Source organism: Tursiops truncatus, chromosome 20 (genome assembly GCF_011762595.2).
Source record: "Tursiops truncatus isolate mTurTru1 chromosome 20, mTurTru1.mat.Y, whole genome shotgun sequence".
Lineage (NCBI taxonomy): Eukaryota > Metazoa > Chordata > Mammalia > Artiodactyla > Delphinidae > Tursiops > Tursiops truncatus.
Genome location: NC_047053.1, coordinates 26,544,745 through 26,565,549, shown reverse-complemented (window position 1 = coordinate 26,565,549; position 20,805 = coordinate 26,544,745). Strand labels below are relative to the sequence as shown.

The 20,805-nt window shown below is 38.2% G+C and overlaps 1 protein-coding gene and 1 long non-coding RNA gene across 2 annotated transcripts in view; one reads left to right on the top strand and one right to left on the bottom strand.

Annotated features, from left to right (window-relative positions):
* ANKFN1 (ankyrin repeat and fibronectin type III domain containing 1) overlaps positions 1 to 20,805 on the bottom strand; it is a 139,061-nt gene that overhangs the window by 100,407 nt on the left and 17,849 nt on the right. The window contains exon 4 of the mRNA XM_033847279.2: positions 20,190 to 20,303. Coding sequence (XP_033703170.1) covers positions 20,190 to 20,303 — 114 coding nt within the window. The remainder of the gene's footprint in view (positions 1 to 20,189; positions 20,304 to 20,805) is intronic.
* The window catches only part of LOC141277298 (uncharacterized), a 145,327-nt gene continuing 133,858 nt past the window's right edge, over positions 9,337 to 20,805 (top strand). Inside the window, exon 1 of the long non-coding RNA XR_012328420.1 lies at positions 9,337 to 9,499. This is a non-coding gene — a long non-coding RNA (uncharacterized lncRNA). The remainder of the gene's footprint in view (positions 9,500 to 20,805) is intronic.

The following is a 20,805-nucleotide window of genomic DNA, read 5'->3' as shown; positions in this document are numbered from 1 at the left end:
ATCAATCCTCTGTAAATAATCCCTTTCTTCAGAATTCAAGCTGAGTGTGTTTTCTGCTGGGACCCTGGATGGTACAAGGAGCATACATAATTTTTATAATTGGAAAATTTGTACAAAGGACCTCCCCCGCCTCCCACCTCCCAAAAGGAAGCACTCTTCACGACGTGGAGAGGCCTCTCAGTTTCCAGACTTCAGGGTGATTATTTTTGTTTCATTTTTGAGCCCTCACATGAAATTAGGCTTTAGGCTAGAACACCTATTTCTTAGAAAAACACACTTTCTCCTGGAGAGAAATTCTAGAAAGCAGTCGCGGGCTATTGACAAACTATAATGCTGTAAAGGGTTCTGGCCAAAAAGGAATCAAGAGAAAATCTCCATGGGGAGAAGGTGGCTCGGAAAGTGGCTCATCATCTGTGGTGCCAGCTGTGTGCCCAGTTGGGCAGTCACGGACAGAGCTGTGCCTTGAGTGGAGACCTGCCTCTGTGGCCACTGGAAACTCACCAGCCCCTGTGGCGTCTGGGCTCAGCAACTGCCAGGCTCCTAGGGGGTAAGTGATACAGTTTGTTCAGTCCGGGGGTGGGTGTGGTGGTATGAGGCAGTGGTGGGGCTGGCTGACGGGGAAAGCGGGGCTCGGCACGTTACAGCGCACTGCTCCGCTGTTACATCTCTAGTGACAGGCTGACTTTTCCTCAGGAGGAAGTGTGGGGAGGAAGCTCACAGTTGCAGGGCAGTAAAGAGCTGCCCGGTGAGCCTCCCTCTCCGCCAAGAGGCTTCGTGGCTCCAGAGTTCCAGAGGGGTGTGCGATGGGGAGGAGGGAGAAATAAGCTTCTGTACTCAATAGTGACGTGATCACCTTTGCAGAAAGTTCCCAGTGGCAAGTGTGTTGAAGACAGCGAGCTTAGGGGAGCCAGCATAGTACAGAAGAGTGAAACTGAAGGCAAGGGGAGGGGCTCTGAGAAGAGAACTCTAAACTACTTATAAAGGACAGGGGTGAAGGGGGAGGCTCAATAAAAGAGGGTGTTGGACAAAGCCAGTTAAAAACTCCAGCCTCAACACTTTGGTCAGTGGCAGGCCCTATTTTCCTTACACTGCGAACTGAATTCTTAGGTGAGTGAGCTTAATTTTCTACACTAACCTCTAAGCCCCATTATCAAGGGGACTGTGTTTATTGTGTTCATTGTGACAGTGAATTAATTGACTACCCCCCATAAAAATGTTGAGCCCTGTGCCAAGTTCTAGGAACACGGAGATAAACAAAAGTCCCTGTTCACATGAGGCTTACCGTCTGAAGGGAGGGATAGGTATCAAAAAACACGACCACACGTTAACAGCCTAGCTGCATATTAGAGCCATCTCATGGCTCTTGAAAAATATCTATGCTTGGGTTCCTACCCTGCGAAGACTCAGATTTGATTGGTCTTGGAATCGACCCTGGTATGGATCCTAAATGACTCTATTGTTCGGCGTAGTCTGAGAATTCCTGTTCTAAATACTCTCAGGGTTTCATGAAACATTATTCCCAGGAAACATCCAATGATGCTCAAGTTGAACTTGGGAAATAATTTATTATATGTATTAGATATTAAAGACTCCAATAAGTTATATAGTAAAGAAACCTATTTAAACTTAAAAATATATCACAGAAGTAAAGATGTTTGCAAACCGAGACCACTACTTTGGAGGAAAGGTGAAAGACATGATAGAACTTATAATAGGCCTGATTTATATTAAATACTTGAAAATGCTTCCCTGAAGAAATTACTTATAATAGAGCCATGAACAATCAGTGGGCAATGGGAGAGCAATGTTCTAGGCAGAGGGATCATTGTTTTTTTAACTGAAGTATAGTTGATTTACAATGTTTTGTTAGTTTCTGGTGTACAACAAAGTGACTCAGTTATATATTTATATATATATGTATATATATTCTTTTTCATACTCTTTTCCATTATGGTTTATCCCAGGAGATTGGATAGAGTTCCCTGTGCTGTACGGTAGGACCTTGTTACATTTAGACCTATTCTAAATGTAATAGTTTGCATCTACCAACCCCAAACTCCCAGTCCATCCCTCCCCCACCCCCCTCCCCCTTGGCAACCACAAGTCTGATGTCTGTGAGTCTGTTTCTGTTTCATAAATAAGTTCATTGTGTCATATTTTAGATTCCACATGTAAGTGATATCATATGGTATTTGTCTTTCTCTTTCTTAGTTCACTTCGTATGATAATTTCTAGGACCATCCATATTGCTGCAAATGGCATTATTTTGTTCTTTTTTATGGTTGAGTAATATTCCATTGTATGTATATACGTGTGTGTGTGTATGTATGTGTGTGTGTGTGTGTGTGTGTATATATATTACATCTTCTTTATCCATTCATCTGTCGATGGGTCGATGGACATTTAGGTTGCTTCCATGTCTTGGTTATTGTAAATAGTGCTGCTGTGAACATTGGGGTTCATGTATACTTTCGAATTAGTTTTCTCCAGATATTTGCCCAGGAGTGGTATTGCTGGATCATATGGCAACTCGATTTTTAGTTTTTTAAGGAACCTCCATACTGTTTTCCATAGTGGCTGCACCAATTTACATTCCCATCAACAGTGTAGGATGGTTCCCTTTTCTGCACACCCTCTCCAGCATTTGTTTTTTGTACACTTTTTTTTTTTAAGCAAAAAAGAAATTTATTGGAAGGATTTCTGGGACCTCACAAAATTGACAAGAAAGCTGAAGCACCAGACATGAAAAATGTGTGAGTGAAGAGGTCAGGCAGCTGAAAGCACAGCCGAGGTCAGACCCCAGGAGCAGTATGAATGGGAAACCACTTGGCTCTGCTGCTACCACCATAAAAATCTCCAACTGTTTCAGGTTCTTTGTGTCACCAGGTCAAGCTTCAAGTCCTAGGTGGGGGCATCCAGTTGACTAAACTTAAAACATTCCCACAGCCAGGGAGAAGGAAAGAGAAGACATCCTCTTTTTGTTTTTTTTTTTTAATGGGAAGTAGAGTCCTGCCATTCACTTCATTTGTGACTTATTTCAAGTAGCAGAAGTGTTCATATGCCAGATAATCCTCCTCCATTTTGGAATAGTAGACCAATTTCCACTTGGTAGTCAGGATCAATTATGCCAGCTAACACCATAATTCCCTTCTTTGCCTGTTGTTCCAGAGGCATGAGGAATCTGACGTTCTTGAGTGGCAGCTTTAACTTCCAGTTCAGTGGAATCATGGTTATATTACCTGGTAGAAACATTCTTCCTTCTAGAATTAAAACCACTACAAAAACTCCTCAAATCACAAAGGAAGCCAGCAGCATAGAAAGCAAAGAGGAAATGATCTGCTAATATTGGAGAGTCTCCTGCAGAGGTGGAGGGCAGCTGTGGCTCATTGTATGGACAGAGACACAGGCAGTGGCAGCCCTGGGAAGTTCTCATTGGTGTGAGCCCTCTCAGAGGCTGCCATTTTCGTAAGACCTGGCCCCACCCCTATTTGTACATCTCACACCAGTCAGAATGGCCATCATTAAAAAGTGTGCAAATAGGGGTGGGGCCAGGTCTTAAGAAAATGGCGGCCTCTGAGAGGGCTCACACCAATGAGATTTGCATTTCTGTAATAACTAGTGATGTTGAACATCTTTTCATATGCCTGTTGGCCATCTGTATGTCTTCTTTGGATAAATGTCTATTTAGGTCTTCTGCCCATTTTTTGATTGGGTAGGTTTTTTTTGTTTGTTATTGAGTTGTATGAGCTGTTTGTATATTATGGCTATTAATCCCTTGTTGGTTGCATCGTTTGCAAATATTTTCTCCCAGTCCATAGGTTATCTGTTCTTTTTTTTTTGAATTTTATTTTATTTTTTATACAGCAGGTACATATTAGCTATCTATTTAATACATATTAGTGTATATATGTCAATCCCAATTTCCCAATTCATCGCACACCCCACCTCCCCTGCTTTCCCCCCTTGGTGTCCATACGTTTGTCCTCTACATCTGTGTCTCTATTTCTGCCTTGCAAACTGGCTCCTCTGTACCATTTTTCTAGATTCCACATATATGCGTTAATATTGGTTTTTCTCTTTATGATTTACTTCACTCTGTGTGACAGTCCCTAGGTCCATCCATGTCTCTACAAATAACTCAGTTTCGTTCCTTTTTATGGCTGAGTAATATTCCATTGCATATATGTACCACATCTTCTTTATCCATTTGTCTATTGATGGGCATTTCGGTTGCTTCCGTGATCGGGCTGTTGTAAATAGTGCTGCAGTGAACATTGGGGTGCATGTGTCTTTTTGAATTCTGGTTTTCTCTGGGTATATATATGCCCAGTAGTGGGATTGCTGTGTCATATGGTATTTCTATTTTTAGTTTTTTAAGGAACCTCCATACTGTTCTCCATAGTGGCTGTATCAATTTACATTCCCACCAGCAGTGCAAGAGGGTTCCCTTTACTCCATACCCTCTCCAGCATTTGTTGTTTGTAGATTTTCTGATGTTGCCCATTCTAATAGGTGTGATATGATACTTCATTGTAGTTTTGATTTGCATTTCTCTAATAATTAGTGATGTTGAACAGCTTTTCATATGCCTCTTGGCCATCTGTATGTCTTCTTTGGAGAAATGTCTATTTAGGTCTTCTGCCCATTTTTTATTGGTTATTTTTTTTAATATTGAGCTGCATGAGCTCAATATATATATTTATATATGTAAATATATAAATATTTATATATTTTGTAGATTAATCCTTTGTCCATTGATTCATTTGCAAATATTTTCTTCCATTCTGAGGGTTGTCTTTTCATCTAGTTTATAGTTTCCTTTGCTGTGAAGTTTCATTAGGTCCCATTTGTTTATTTTTGTTTTTATTTCCATTACTCTAGAATGTGGGTCAAAAAAGATCTTGCTGTGATTTATGTCAAAGAGTGTTCTTCCTATGTTTTCCTCTAAGAGTTTTACAATGTCTGGTCTTAAAATTTAGGTCTTTAATCCATTTTGAGTTTATTTTTGTGTATGGTGTTAGGGAGTTTTCTAATTTCATTCTTTTGCATGTAGCTGCCCAGTTTTCCAGCACCACTTATTGAAGAGACTGTCTTTTCTCCATTGTATATCCCTGCCTCCTTTGTCATAGATTAGTTGACCATAGGTGCATGGGTTTATCTTTGGGCTTTCTATCCTGTTCCATTGATCTATATTTCTCTTTTTGTGCCAGTACCATATTGTCTTGATTACTGTAGCTTTGTCGTATAGTCTGAAGTCAGGGGGTCTGATTCCTCCAGCTCAGTTTTTTTTTCCCTCAAGATTGCCTTGGCTATTCGGAGTCTTTTGTGTCTCCATACAAATTATAAGAGTTTTTTGTTCTAGTTCTGTAAAAAATGCCATTAGCAATTTGATAGCGATTGCATTGAATCTGTAGATTGCTTTGGGTAGTTTACTCATTTTCACAGTATTGATTCTTCCAATCCAAGAACATGGTATATCTCTCCATCTGTTTGTGTCATCTTTGATTTCTTTCATCAGAATCTTATAGTTTTCTGAGTACAGGTATTTTACCTCCTTAGGTAGGTTTATTCCTAGGTATTTTATTCTTTTTGTTGCAGTGGTGAATGGGATTGTTTCCTTAATTTCTCTTTCTGACCTTTCGTTGTTAGTGTATAGGAATGCAAGAAATCTCTGTGCATTAATTCTGTATCCTGCAACTTTACCACATTCATTGATTAGCTGTAGCAGTTTTCTGGTGACATCTTTGGGATTATCTATGTATAGTATCATATCATCTGCAAACAGTGACAGTTTTACTTCTTCTTTTCCAATTTGTATTCCTTTTATTTCTTCTTCTTCTCTGATTGCCATGGGTAGGACTTCCAAAACTATGTTGAATGATAGTGGCAAGAGTGGACATCCTTGTCTTGTTCCTGATCTTAGGGGAAATGCTTTCAGTTTTTCACCATTGAGAATGATGTTTGCTGTGGGTTTGTCATATGTGGAGTTTATTATGTTGAGGTAGGTTCTCTCTATGCCCACTTTCTGGAGAGTTTTTTTTTTTTTTTTTTTTTTTTTCGGTATGCGGGCCTCTCACTGCTGCGGCCCCTCCCGCTGTGGAGCGCAGGCTCCAGACACGCAGGCTCAGCGGCCATGGCTCATGGGCCCAGCCGCTCCGCGGCACGTGGGATCCTCCCGGACTGGGGCATGAACCTGTGTCCCCTGCATCGGCAGGCGGACTCCCAACCACTGCGCCGCCAGGGAAGCCCCTGGAGAGTTTTAATCATAAATGGGCGTTGAATTTTGTCAAAAGCCTTTTCTGCATCTATTGAGATGATCATATGGTTTTTATTCTTCAGTTTGTTAATATGGTGTATTACATTGATTGATTTGCATATATTGAAGAATCCTTGCATCCTTGTATAAATCCCACTTGATCATGGTGTATGATTCTTTCAATGTGTTGTTGGATTCTGTTTGCTAGTATTTTGTTGAGGATTTTTGCATATATGTTCATCAGTGATTTTGATCTGTAATTTTCCTTTTTTTGTAATATCTTTGTCTGGTTTTGGTATCAGGGTGATGATGGCCTTGAAGAATGAGGTTGGGAGTGTTCCTTCCTCTGCAATTCTTTGGAAGAGTTTGAGAAGGATGGGTGTTAGCTTTTCTCTAAATGTTTGATATAATTCACCTGTGAAGCCATCTGGTCCTGGATTTCGTTTGTTGGAAGATTTTTAATCACAGTTTCAATTTCATTACTTGTGATTGGTCTGTTCATATTTTCTATTCCTGGTTCAGTCTTGGAAGGCTATACCTTTCTAAGAATTTGTCCTTTTCTCCAGGTTGTCCATTTTATTGGCATAGAGTTGCTTGTAGTAGTCTCTTAGGATGCTTTGTACTTCTGTGGTGTCCATTGTAACTTTTCCTTTTTCATTTCTAATTTTATTGATTTGAATTCTCTCCCTCTTTTTCTTGATGAGTCTGGCCAAAGGTTAATCAACTTTATTTATCTTCTTAGAGAACCAGCTTTTAGTTTTATTGATCTATGCTATTGTTTTCTTTGTTTCTATTTCATTTATTTCTGCTCTGATCTTGATGATTTCTTTCCTTCTACTAACTTTGGGTTTTGTTTGTTCTTCTTTCTCTAGTTCCTTTAGGTGTACAGTTAGATTGTTTATTTGAGATTTTTCTTGTTTCTTGAGATAGGATTGTATTGCTGTAAACTTCCCTCTTAGAACTGCTTTTGCTGCATCCCATACATTTTGGATCGTCGTGTTTTCATTGTCATTTGTCTCTAGGTATTTTTTGTTTTCCTCTTTGATTTCTTCATTGATTTCTTGGTTATTTTGTAAAGTATTGTTTAGACTCCCTGTGTTTGTGCTTTTTATGGGTTTTTTCCCTATAATTTGTTTCTAATCTCAAAGCGTTGTGGTCAGAAAAGGTGCTTGATATGATTTCAGTTTTCTTAAATTTACCGAGGCTTGATTTGTGACCCAAGATGTGATCTATCCTGGAGAACTTACCATGTGCACTTGAGAAGAAAGTGTAATCTGCTGTTTCTGGATGGAATGTCCTATAAATATCAATTAAATCTATCTTGTCTATTGTGGCATTTAAGGCTTGTGTTTCCTTATTAATTTTCTGTCTGGATGATCTGCACATTTGTGTAAGTGAGGTGTTAAAGTCCCCCACTGTTACTGTGTTACTGTCGATTTCCTATTTTATAGCTGTTAGCTTTTGCCTTATGTATTGTGGTGCTCCTATGTTGGGTGCATATATATTTATAATTGTTATACCTTCTTCTTGGATTGATCCCTTGATCATTATGTACTGTCCTTCCTTGTCTCTTGTAACATACTTTATTTTAAAGTCATTTTATCTGATATGAGTATTGCTACTTCAGCTTTCTTTTGATTTCCATTGGCATGGAATATCTTTTACCATCCCCACTCTTTCAGTCTGTATGTGTCCCTAGATCTGCAGTGGGTCTCTTGTAGGTTGCATATATATTGGTCTTGTTTTTGTATCCATTCAGCAAGCCTGTGTCTTTTGCTTGGAGCATTTAATCCCTTCACATTTAAGGTAATTATCGATATGTATGTTCCTGTTACCATTTTCTTAATTGTTTTGGGTTTGTTTTTGTAGGTCCTTTTCTTCTCTTGTGTTTCCCACTTAGAGAAGTTCCTTTAGCATTTGTTGTATGGTTTTGGTGGTGCTGAATTCTCTTAGCTTTTGCTTGTCTGTAAAGCTTTTGATTTCTCCATCGAATCTGAATGAGATCCTTGCCGGGTAGAGCAATATTGGTTACAGGTACTTCCCTTTCATCACTTTAAATATATCATGCCACTCCCTTCTGGCTTGTAGAGTTTCTGCTGAGAAGTCAGCTGTTAACCTTATGTGAGTTCTCTTGAATGTTATTTGTCGTTTTTCCCTGTTGCTTTTAATAATTTGTCTTTAATTTTTGTCAGTGTGATTACTAAATGTCTTGGTGTGTTTCCCCTTGGGTTTATCCTTCCTGAGACTCTCTGTGTTTCCTGGACTTGGGTGGCTATTTCCTGGAAATTTTTGACAAAAATCTTTTCAGATATTTTCTCAGGTCCTTCCTCTCTCTCTTCTCCTTCTGGGACCCCTATAATGTGAATGTTGGTGCATTTAATGTTGTCTCAGAGGTCTCTTAGGCTGTCTTCATTTCTTTTCATTCTTTTTTCTTTGTTCTGTTCTGTGACGGTAAATTCCACCATTCTGTCTTCCAGGTTACTTATCCGTTCTTCTGCCTCAGGTATTCTGCTATTGATTCCTTCTAAGGTATTTTTCATTTCAGTTTTTGTATTGTTCATCTGTTTGTTTGTTCTTTAATTCTTCTAGGTGTTTGGTCTTTAATTCTTCTAGGTCTTTGTTAAACATTTCTTGCATTCTCTCGATCTTGGCCTCGGTTCTTTTTCCAATGTCCTGGATCATCTTCACTATCATTATTCTGATTTCTTTTTCTGGAAGGTTGCCTATCTGCTTCATTTAGCTTTTTTAGCTTTTTTAGCTTCATTTAGCTTTTTTTCATTTAGCACTTCATTTAGATTTTTTTCTGGGGCTTTATCTTGTTCCTTCATTTGGAACATAGTCCTCTGCCTCTTCATCTTGTCTGTCTTTCTGTGAATGTGGTTTTCGTTCCACAGGCTGCAGGGTTGTAGTACTTGTTGCTTCTGCTCTCTGCTCTCTGGTGGATGAGGCTTATCTGAGAGGCTTGTGCAAGCTTCCTGATGGGAGGGACTGGTGGTGGGTAGAGCTGACTGTTGCTCTGGTGGGCAGAGCTGAGTAAAACTTTAATCTGCTTGTCTGCTGATGGGTGGGGCTGAGTTCCTTCCCTGTTGGTTGTTTGGCCTGAGGTGACCCAGCAGTGGAGCCTGCAGGCTCTTTGGTGTGGCTAATGGTGGTACTTCCCAGAACTTCTGCTGCCAGTGTCCTTGTACCTGTAGTGAGCCACAGCCACCCCCACCTCTGCAGGAGACCCTCCCACACTAGCAGGTAGGTCTGGTTCCGTCTCCTACAGGGTCACTGCTCCTTTCCCTGGTACCTGGTACGTGCACTACTTTGTGTATGCCCTCCAAGAGTGGAGTCTCTGTTTCCCCCAGACCTGTCAAAGTCCTGCAGTCAAATCCTGCTAGGCTTCAAAGTCTGATTCTCTGGGAATTCCTCCTCCTGTTGCGAGACCCCCAGGTTGGGAAGCCTGATGTAGGGCTCAGAACCTTCACTCCAGTGGGTGCACTTCTGTGGTATAATTGTTTTCCAGTTTGTGAGTAGCCCACCCAGCGGTTATGGGATTTGATTTTACAGTGATTATGCCCCTCCTACCATCTCATTGCAGTTCTCATTTGTCTTTGCACATGGGGTATCTTTTTTGGAGAATTCCAGTGTCTTCCTGTCAATGATTGTTCAGCAGTTAGTTGTGATTCTGGTGCTCTCGCAAGAGGGAGTGAGCGCATGTCCTTCTGCTCCACCATCTTGAACCAATCTCCTCTGGCCTCTTCTTCTATGCTATTAATCTTTATGAGCCTACTGGAGGCTGGAGGAGAGAGTTCATTCCTTGGTTTCTCCAGCTTCTAGAGGCTGCTCGCATTCCTCTGCTTCTGTGTCCCTTCTTGGTGTTCGTTCATTTTGTTTTGGGTTTCCTTTGCCATGCAAAAGCTTATAAGTTTGATTAGGTCCCATTTGTTTATTTTTGCTTTTATTTCTATTGAACTGGAAGACTGACCTAAGAAAACATTGGTACAATTTATGTCAGAGAATGTTCTGCCTGTGTTTTCTCAGAGTTTTATGGTGTCATGTCTTATATTTAAGTCTGTGAGCCATTTTGAGTTTTTTTTAGGTGTATGGTGTGTGGGTGTACTCTAACTTCATTGATTTACATGTGGCTGTCCAGCTTTCCCAACACCACTTGCTGAAGAGACTGTGTTTTCTCCATTGTATATTTTTGCCTCCTTTTTCAAAGATTAATTAACTGTAAGTGTGTGGGTTTATTTCTGGGCTCTCTGTTCAGTTCCATTGATCCATATGTCTGTTTTTGTGCCAGTACTATCCTGTTTTGAATACTGTAGCTTTGTAGTATTATCTGAAGTCTGGGAGGGTTATGCCTCCAGCTTTGTTCTTTTTCCTCAGAATTGCTTTGGCAATTCTGGATCTTTTATGGTTCCATATAAATTTTAGGATTGTTTGTTCTAGTTCTGTGCAAAATGTCATGGGTAATTTGATAGGGATTGCATTGAATCTGTAGATTGCTTTATCAGTGTTTTATATTTCTCAGCATATAAGTCTTTCACCTTGGTAAGGTTTATTTCTAAGTATTTTTTAATGTGATTTTACTTTGTCTTTCTGTTATTTCATTGTTAATGTAAAGAAATGCAACAGAGTTCTGTATGTTAATCTTATATCCTGCTACCTTGATGAATTCGTTTATCAGTTCTAGTAGTTTTTGTGTGGAATCTTTAGGGTTTTCTATATGTAATATCACATCATCTTCATATAATGACAGTTTTACCTCTTCTCTTCCAATCTGGAAACCTTTATTTCTTTTTCTTGTCTGCTTGCTGTGGCTAGAACTTCCAATATTATGTTGAATAAAAGTGGTGAGAGTGGGCATCCTTGTTTTGTTCCAGATTTTCATGGGAAAGCTTTCAGCTTTTCACCATTGAGTATTATGTTGGCTGTAGGTTTGTCATGAATAACTTTTATTATGTTGAGATGTGTTCCCTCTTTACCCACTTTGATAAGAGTTATTATCATGAATGGATGTTGAATTTTTTTTTTTTTTGCAGCCCACGGGCCTCTCACCGTTGCGGAGCACAGGCTCCGGACGTGCAGGCTCAGCGGCGATGGCTCACGGGCCGAGCCGCTCTGCGGCATGTGGGATCTTCCTGGACCGGGGCACGAACCCGTGTCCCCTGCATTGGCAGGCGGACTCTCAACCACTGTGCCACCAGGGAAGCCCGGATGTTGAATTTTATCAAATGCTTTTTCTGCATTTATTGAGATGATCATGTGGTTTTTGTCTTTTCTTTTGTTAGTGTGGTTTATCACATTGATTGATTTGCATATTTGGAACCATCCTTGTAACGCTGGGATGAATCCAACTTGACTGTGGTGTATGATCTTTAATTGTGTTGTTAGATTCAGTTTGCTAATATTTTGTTGAGAATTTTTGCATCTGTGTTCATCAAAGATATTGACTGTAATTTTCTTTTTTGGTATTTCCTTTTTCTGGTTTTGGTATCAGGGTGATAGTGGCTTCATAGAATGACTTCGGGGGTGTTCCCCCCTTTTCAATCTTTTGGAAGACTTTGAGAAGGATCAGTACAAGTTCTTCTTTGTATGTTTGGTAGACTTCCCCAGTGAAGCCATCTGGTCCTAGACTTGTTTGCAGGGAGTTGTTTTTGTTTTTTTAAACAGATTCTGTTTCACTTCTAGTGATTGGTCTGTTCAAATTATCTGTTTCATATTGATTCAGTTTTGGTGGACTGTATGTTTGTAGAAACTTGTCCATTTCTTCTAGATTGTTCAATTAGTAGGCATATAATTGTTCATAGTATTCTCTTATTTTTTTTGTATTTCTGCAGTATCAGTTGCTATTTATCCTCTTTCATTTCTTTTATCGTTTATTTGGGTTCTCTCTCTTTTCTTGATGAGACTGGCCAGAGGTTTGTTGATTATGTTTACCCTTTCAAAGAACAAGCTCTTAATTTTATTGATTGTTTTTCTATTTCTTTTAATCTCTATTTTATTTATTTCCTCTCTGATCTTTATTATTTCCTTCCTTCTGCTGACTTTAAGTTTTGCTTTTTCTAATTCTTCTAGGTGGTAGTTTGGGTTGTTCATTTGAGATTTTTTTTGTTTTGTTGAGGAAGGTCTGAATTGCTATGAACTTTTCTCTAAGAACTGCTTTTGCTTCATCCCATAGATTTTGTATGGTTGTGTTTTCATTGTCATTTGTCTCAAGGTATTTTTAATTTTGCCTTTGATTTCATCACTGACCTATTGGTTTTTTAGTAGCATGTTGTTTAGTCTCCATGTAATCTTTGTTTCTCATTTCTCTTTTTGTGGTTGATTTATATTTTCATACTGTTATATCAGAAAAGATGCTTGAAATCATTTCTACCCTCTTAAATTTGTTGAGGGGGTGTTTTGTGTCCTAGTACATGGTCAATACTAGAGAATGTTCCATGTGCACTTGAAAAGAATATATATTCTGTTTTTTTGGGGTGTAGTGTTCTGAAAATATCATAAGTCTTAACAGTTCTGTTACATCACTTAGGATATCTGTTGCCTTATTGATTTTCCGTCTGGAAGATCTGTCCGTTGATATGAGTGGGGTGTTTAAGTCTCCTACTACTATTGTATTTGGCAAAGGGATCATCATGTGCAAAGAACATGCAGCGGGGGAAATGGTTTAAGATCAGAAAGAAGGCCAGTGCCGCTGGAATGTAGGAGGTGAAGGGAAAAAAGAAAAAGACAAGATTTCTGCCTTCAAGGAACTCCTCATACCTTAGAGAAAAATATTCCAAAAACTCCTTATTACTCTATGGATCTATGCTTTTCCAAATATAATAGGAAGAAGACATCAGTGTCAGGAATAACCCTTCACTAGCTGATATAAAAACCCAGTTTCATGTTTGTCCTTACCTAGCTTACATAATTTTTTGAAATAGCAGATATGCTTTCATAAGTTGTTGGCTTAGGCTAATGCTAGTATTAGGTCATGTTTACTGAGCATACGGCCTGGCTAAGAAAGAGAACTGACTTGGAGATTGAATCAAGATGCCAAACTGACACATGCCTACCTACCCTTTTTCTCTCCAAATCTCTTAAAAGATAAACAAGGTATGCAAAAATATATCAGTTATTTAGAAAACAAAAAAGTGAGCCATACATACCCATTTCTCTCCTCCTCATTTCCTCCTTAATTTCTAGCAACCACTAATCTGTTCTTTACTTTTATAATTTTGTTATTTCAAGAGTGCTATATAAATGGGATAATACACTGTGTAGCTTTTGAGGATTGGCTTTTTTACTCAGCATAATTCTCTGGAGATTCATCCAGGATGTTGAGTATATCAATAACTTTGTTCCTCTTTATTGCTGAGTAGTATTCAGTGGCATGAAGGTACCACAGTTTGTTTAACCATTCACCTGTTGAAGGATATCGGAATTGTTACCAGTTTGGGGCTATTACAAATAAAGCTGCTGTAAACATTTGTGTACAGGTTTTTATATGAACACAAAACTTTCACTTTTATAGAATAAATGCCCAGTAGTGCAGTTGGTAAGATGTATGGTATTTTCATGTTTAGTTTTTTAAGAAATTGCCAGACTGTTTTTCAGAGTGCCTGTATCATTTTACATTCCCACCAGCAACGTATGGGTGATCCGATATCTCTGCATTCTGGCCATTTGGTGCTGTCACTATTCTAAATTTTTTGGTACTGTGATATGCATGTAGTAATATTTCTTTGTGGTTTTAATGAGCCTTTCCCTAATGGAAACCTAATGAGTTATTATTATACAGTGGAACATGAGCAGAGAGTATTCTGAGAGGGAAAGTAAAAACTACTCTTGGGAAAATAGGTACCACCCTGAAAGGATCATTTGAAATGAATTTTGAATAAGATAATGGTAAGTAGGGTAAGAAAGAAAAAAATATAATTAGAGATTAGAGGAAAATACATAGGAAAGGAAATGTAATCAAAGTATACTACTTGAGTTTGCAGTGTCAAAAACTTACACTCATAATAGTATAAGCATTGTTGCCTTAACTAAAAATAGAAATATAATTATATTGAGAGAATAAGAAAGTGTAGATGAGTGTGGTATTGTGAGAGAGTTAAATTCTTTTCTGTTATAATTCTAATTCCATACATAAGACCTGCAATTGCTAAATCAAAAAATAGCCATAGAAGCTTATTGATTAAAGTAGACAAGTAACTATGAGAAGTGGAGGAGTTAAAAAGCGGCTGGCTCTGAGGGGAAGAAGGATGGTAATAATGGAGCAAATAAGGGTTGTTTTTTCATTATAAATAAGCCTTTCAGTACAAATTTGCTTTTTAATACTATTCTTATAAGGATATATCACTTTGGACAAAAAAAAATTAAAAGTGTATAGAAAGAGACTCTCAGAGTAAATAAATTCAAATGTCATGGAAAGGATGAAAATGAAAAGATAGAAAAGACAGGAGGCAAATGGAAGCATAGAAAGCAATGTTAATTACAAACAGAAACTGAGTCAAACAGCATTAAGCAAGACAAATAAAGCAGCTTCTCAGAGATCAAAGATTAAAGGGACAAGTACTTTAGGAAAAAAACAGGGATTTAAATAACACACACACACATTCCCGCTTTATACCCAATGGGGTTTACACATTCTTTTCAAACACCAAGTATGGTACATATCCACGATTCATTGGTTAGCCACAGGTAAGAATTTTAAAAAATCTCAACAGGGTACAGTCCACATTTTAAATTTTTCTTATTGTAATAGAATACAATTAGAAATTAACAATAAAACTATGGCAAAAGATATGGCCAGTTAGAAGTTTAAGATAACTCATCTAAAAACTTTGGTTAAAGTGGAAATGAAACAAATTGTAAATTATTTATAAATAAGTGATCATTATAGCAATGCATTTTAAACTTTTTGGGTATGGACAAAACAGTAATCAGGGAAAAATTATAGCCTTAAAATCCATGAATTAGAAACAAAAATAAAGAAGTAAATTAAGTTTTCAAAAAAAAAAAACTAGGAAAGAAGTAATAAAGTAAACCCACGGAAAGCAATAGGAATTGGCAAAGCTAAAGCCAAACATTAATAAAATAGAAAATAAGCAAGAAACACATTTTATGAATCAGAAAAGTTAATTCTTCAAACAAACCAATAAAATAGACAAATGATCAACAATTCTAAAAAAAAAGGGCACAAATACATGACTTTTGAGGTTCTAAAGGGTCTCTAACCACAGGGGAGATTTAAAAATTGTGTTCAACAGTATATCAATAATCATAATCCAAATGAAACGTCTGTAATTTGGTGAAAGATATCTACCAGAAGATTACAGTAGACATCATACTTAATAGTAAAATATTAGATGCATGTTGACAAAAGCAGGTAAGAGAGAAGAACACCTACTATCCCAGTTACTATACACAATATAATGGGAACTAGAATTCACATTGATTCTGGTTAATGAAGTGAGATCTGAAAAAGAATGCAAAGTATTGGAAAGGAAGGGACAAAATGATCCTTTCTTGAAGATGAAATGACAAAAAGTATTCATGAGGTGCAGGACAATCTACTGGGGAAAAAAAGGCTGCTACTAAGAGAGTTCAGTAAAGCAGTCAACTAAAGATTGTTTTAAAATTACAATAGCTCTTCTACTGTCCCACAATAGCCCATTAGAGAATATCTTGAAAAGAGAGTTCATTTATAATAGCCACAAAAACTGTAAAATATATCCAGCATGAAACTTTACAGGAAAGAAGACCAATAAATAAATAAAATTATTAAATTTTCCTGAATATGTAAAATTCAACTTTATTAGGAAGATATGTCATGGATGGGAAGTCTTTCCAAATTAATTTAGGAGTATGATGGTATCTCAATAAGATTTAAAAAATTAAAGTTGACAAGCCAATTCTAAAATTCATTTTGAAGGGAACATATTACCACAGGGAGGGACTTGCTATACCAGATGTTAAAATATACTATGAAGTTATTATATGGCATTAGCATGAGTATAGGCAGATCAGTGAGACAGAGTATATGAATACATAAACATTTCCACTTCCAGTTTACAATCCCAGAAAAAAATATTCTCACAGGTAAGAGACACATACTAGGATTGCAACATTATGTAACAGGAAAAAAATTGAAACCACCTATGTTCATCCGTGGGAGAATGATTAAATACATTATGGCATCTCTGTCTATGGAATAGCAATACTATACAGCTATTTAAAAGAATGAAGATCCAAACACACTGACATATATATATTGTTGAACTGAAAAAAAATCTAGCTGTGTAACTAGACAAATAGTATGATATTTATATTAGAGCACACAAACAAAACTATACATCTGTGTGTATATACATATATGTGTACGTGCATCAAGAAAGGATTTGTAAGGGTATACATTAAACTCATAATAGAGATTAACTTGGTGATAGGGATGTGACCTTGGGGGAAGGGTAAATCTTGACTTTTTATTTTTCATTGGAGTATAGTTGATTTACAGTGTTGCATTGGTTTCAGGTGTACAGCAAACTGATTCAGTTATACATATACATATATCTATTCTTTTTCAGATTCTTTTCCCATTTAGGTTATTACAGAATATTGAGTAGAGTTCCCTCTGCTCTGCAGTAGGTCCTTGTTTGATTATCTGTTTTATAAATAGTAGTGTGTATATGTTAGTCCCAAACTCCTAATTTATCCCTCCCCACCACTTTTCCCTACAAAGGCTTTAATAATTTGCTATTAAAGCCTTTGTAGGGAGGAATTAGGGTGGCAGTTTCTAATTTGTGAGGGAACAAGATGAGAAGAGAGGTGGGGAAGGGCATCATCCAAACCAGGGTGCTGCCCACATGCACTGGAACGACTACAGCAGGATCACGTCATTGGCAGACTCCAAAGTGTGACCACTTCAAGGCCTGCTTTTGAAAAAAAGCTAGAAAATAATTCATCCAGTAGATGGAAAATAGATGCTGCACTGCACCTGTTAAAGGATACCTTCCTATCCACCCCTAACCCTGCAAAGAGCAGTAAAATCACTTTTGAAAATGTTTTCTGCTTTGGGACTACTGGGAAATGACATATCCTCTGCAAATGAGAGCTCCAGGTAGGTCACCCAAGGCAGTGAGGAGAAAATGTGGAATGAAGTTCTGGCAATTGTCCAAAGCATCAGTGTATCTGAAATAAGTCTAGTTTTGCTCTGTAAGCCATGAAACCTGGTGAGATGGGACCAAAAGGTGCAAGCATTCTTTGAGTCCAAGGAGGAAACACCTAGAAACAGACTGTAGCTCTCTTAGCTTCATTTCTCTGTTTTCAGGGAAGATGCAGGCAGAAAAGTCCAGGGGGTCTCACTCAAAACTGTTTTCTGGGTTTTAAGCTGAAATTTACACCTTTAATCTCCAAATTGTGATGGCAGCTGGCCTGGTACATTGCCCTCAGGGCCTGAAGAAGGTGTATAAAGGATGCTCTTTAAAATATTTCTGGATATCAACAAACTTTTTTTGAAAAAAGAAAACCCAAACCAAACCAAAACAAAACCCGACATGTTGATGAGTTGAGTGTAAATAAGAAGAAACAGAAGGATTCAGATTTTCTTTCAAAAACTGGCTTAACATGAAGGGGGAGGACATCCAGGTGTCAAAATAGGCTTGAGGTTTTGCTGAACCCAGAAGTTCTGGAGAACAGTATGAGATGTTTTTGCCAAACCCTAAATACTGCAGGGTTAAACCTTCCCTCTAACCCATTAGATAATTGCCATTTCATTTTGTGGATTTCTTAATTGTTTCTTCTCTTTTAATGCAAAAAAAAATAGCCTTGTCTCAAGGTAATTTTGCTAATATTTTCATAATTAAATAATTACTTCGACCCTGAATTAAAAACTGTCCTGCTGTCTCTAGGTACAGTAGTCTGGCAGCTGTTTTAAATTTAAATAGCCCTTGAGAGCAGTCAGGTTAAGGACTCAATTTATAACCTTATAAATTAACAGAGGGAAACCTACTCCATAATGCAACAGACAATTCTATTTATAATGCTTAATTAAGCCCCTCCAGTCACTAACAAAACCCATTTGTGACCTTTCATTTCAACCTCCCCCAAATGCAAGTCTCCTGAGATGATATGTGTTAATATGTGAATGTTGATAGAATTTGCTGGCATTATGGTCAGGTATTATATACCTGATGGTCTGGATAAATTAGCTCCTGATAGCTCACTAATCAAATGTAAGAAAATGTCAAGTTGGGCAGCATTGATGAAACCCTTTAGCAAAACCCTGGAGAGAGGTAGAAAGAAAGGAAGATGCCCATGTCTAATATTGCCTGCAAGTCCTTGCTCTGAATTTCAGAAAGTCTTGGCAACCAAGAGAAAGTATCAGAATTGTATTGAAGGATGGCTGTGGGCAGCCATTCTTGATGGCTTGATTTATTTGCTATAAATGAAGGCAGCTTCAGGCTACCTTCTCTTAGCTTAATACAGAAAACCCGAAGTGATAACCAATTCAATGCTGTTTTACCTAAGATATTACAGAGTGGAGTTATCTGGAAAATTCCAAGTAACTCAGAAAGCTACAGGGTGTGGGTAGACTAATGTTTGTAGACATAGGAGTGTCTCCTGGGAACAGGCCCTAGAAGGAGAAAGGAAGCACGTATACTACTTGGACACTTTTGTGGCCCAAGGGAGTAGTAGGGACCTGAACACAGGAATTCTTGGAATATGGCCTGGCATCTTGGAATATGTGTGGAGAGTCTTATCAGGTTTTAGGACCGTTCGGGGTATTTCCATATGTAGAGTCAGCATAATGTGATACTTATGGCTCTGCTGCAAGTCTTTAGGCAATCCTTAATTTCATTGCTTCAGTTTTCTCATCTGCAAAATGGGAACCATACAGTACCTACCTTATAGGGTTGTTGTGAAGAATAAATAGAGTTAATACATATATAGGCTTTAAACAGTGCCTGGTGCATAGTAGGCACTATGTAAGCCTTGGCTGTTATCATCATAGCATCTCCATAAAATCTTCTCCTGTGGGCTCTCTCCTTTCCCAGTGCTGCTATAGCAGTCAGGTCAGGCTGTTGTGACCTCTCTCCTGAATAGCTTCCTAATTCATTTCCTTATTCTAAATCCATATGTCTTCCAATACATCATACACAGTGTTTGCACTTAAATCTTTGAAAAGTCTACTTCTGATCTTGTCCCTATCTTATTCAGTGGTCTGCAGAGTTCATCACGTAAACTCTAAATTCCTCATTCTACTCCTTCGTCCTAACCCTAGTTTCACTTTCTAATTACATTTCACTGCTTCTTCTCACGAACCCTCCCCTGGAGCCACTGCAAGCTCCGTTACTCTCTTCTACTTGTTCTGGCATGTTTTTGCTTTTATACCTGTGCTCACTGTTCTCTCCACTTGGCGTTCACTTTCCTCCCAATATCTTCTGCTTCACCTCCCAGCTGTCCTTGAAAACAAGGCCTGATTGCCACTGCTACCCTGGGGCCTTTCTGATTCTGTCATTTAACCATCCCTCTTTCTTTTCTGACCTCCAATGTTGTTGTTGTTTTAGTTCTCAACCCTAGTTACCTGCTATTACAGCTATTAATTTATATGCCCCCTATTCCATATCTTAGCCTCTGAGCCCTGTAAATCAAGGCTGATTCTTTAGTGTGTCCTACTCAGTCCTGTCCTGAACCGTATGCTATGCACAGAGCAGGCCCTCTGCAAACAGGAATTAAATATTAATACTAATATTAATTGGGTCTGTGACTTATTCTTAGTCACTTTATTGCTCTGTGTTTGACTGCCTATGGAAATATTTCAACTCCAAAAAGTAAATAGGATGAAAAAATACCATCAGCAGGAAAAACAAACATACAAAATGCACAATTGATCTCCAAACAATGGATTGTTTTTTAAGAAGGAGCAGTCACAAAAATATTTGGAATCCAGTACCTTTATATCTGGTTACTACAGCTGCGTTGACACTAAGAGGCTCATGAAAGCTGACAGTGAGTGATGTGCTGCTGGTTACCATGAGACAAGCATTGGTTGGCACCTCAGGGGCTCCTGGGACAGAAGGAGAAGCACAAGGATCTTAATATAGCAAATCCTTTTCAAACAATGTTCCTGCCTCTTCAAAGGGTACCCCGAAACACACACTATGGAAACATTTGTTTGTAGAGCCTAATAGATTTTGCTTTTGAACATTTTCATTAGAACTCTCAATGGCCTTTATTCATTGCTAGTGTGGTCTTATTTGAGCATTAGAACATCTTCTGAAGGGGTAAATAATACCAGTTAAGCCTTCTCAAATTATCTTAGAAACACAATAGGAGATTGGGCTGGACCAGTGGAGAGGAGGCCAGAAAGTGTTAGCAGGAACTGACATTGTGGATAGAGACTGTTACATTTCATAAAGTACTTTCATGTAAATCATTTCGTTGGAGGCTTTTTGCAAGCCTGTTGGGTAAAGAGAACGAGTAACAGCATCCCCACTTTTAGGATGAGGAAACTGCAGCCCAAAGAGGCCAAATTACTGGTTCAAGGACACAGTGAAGACATGGCTAGG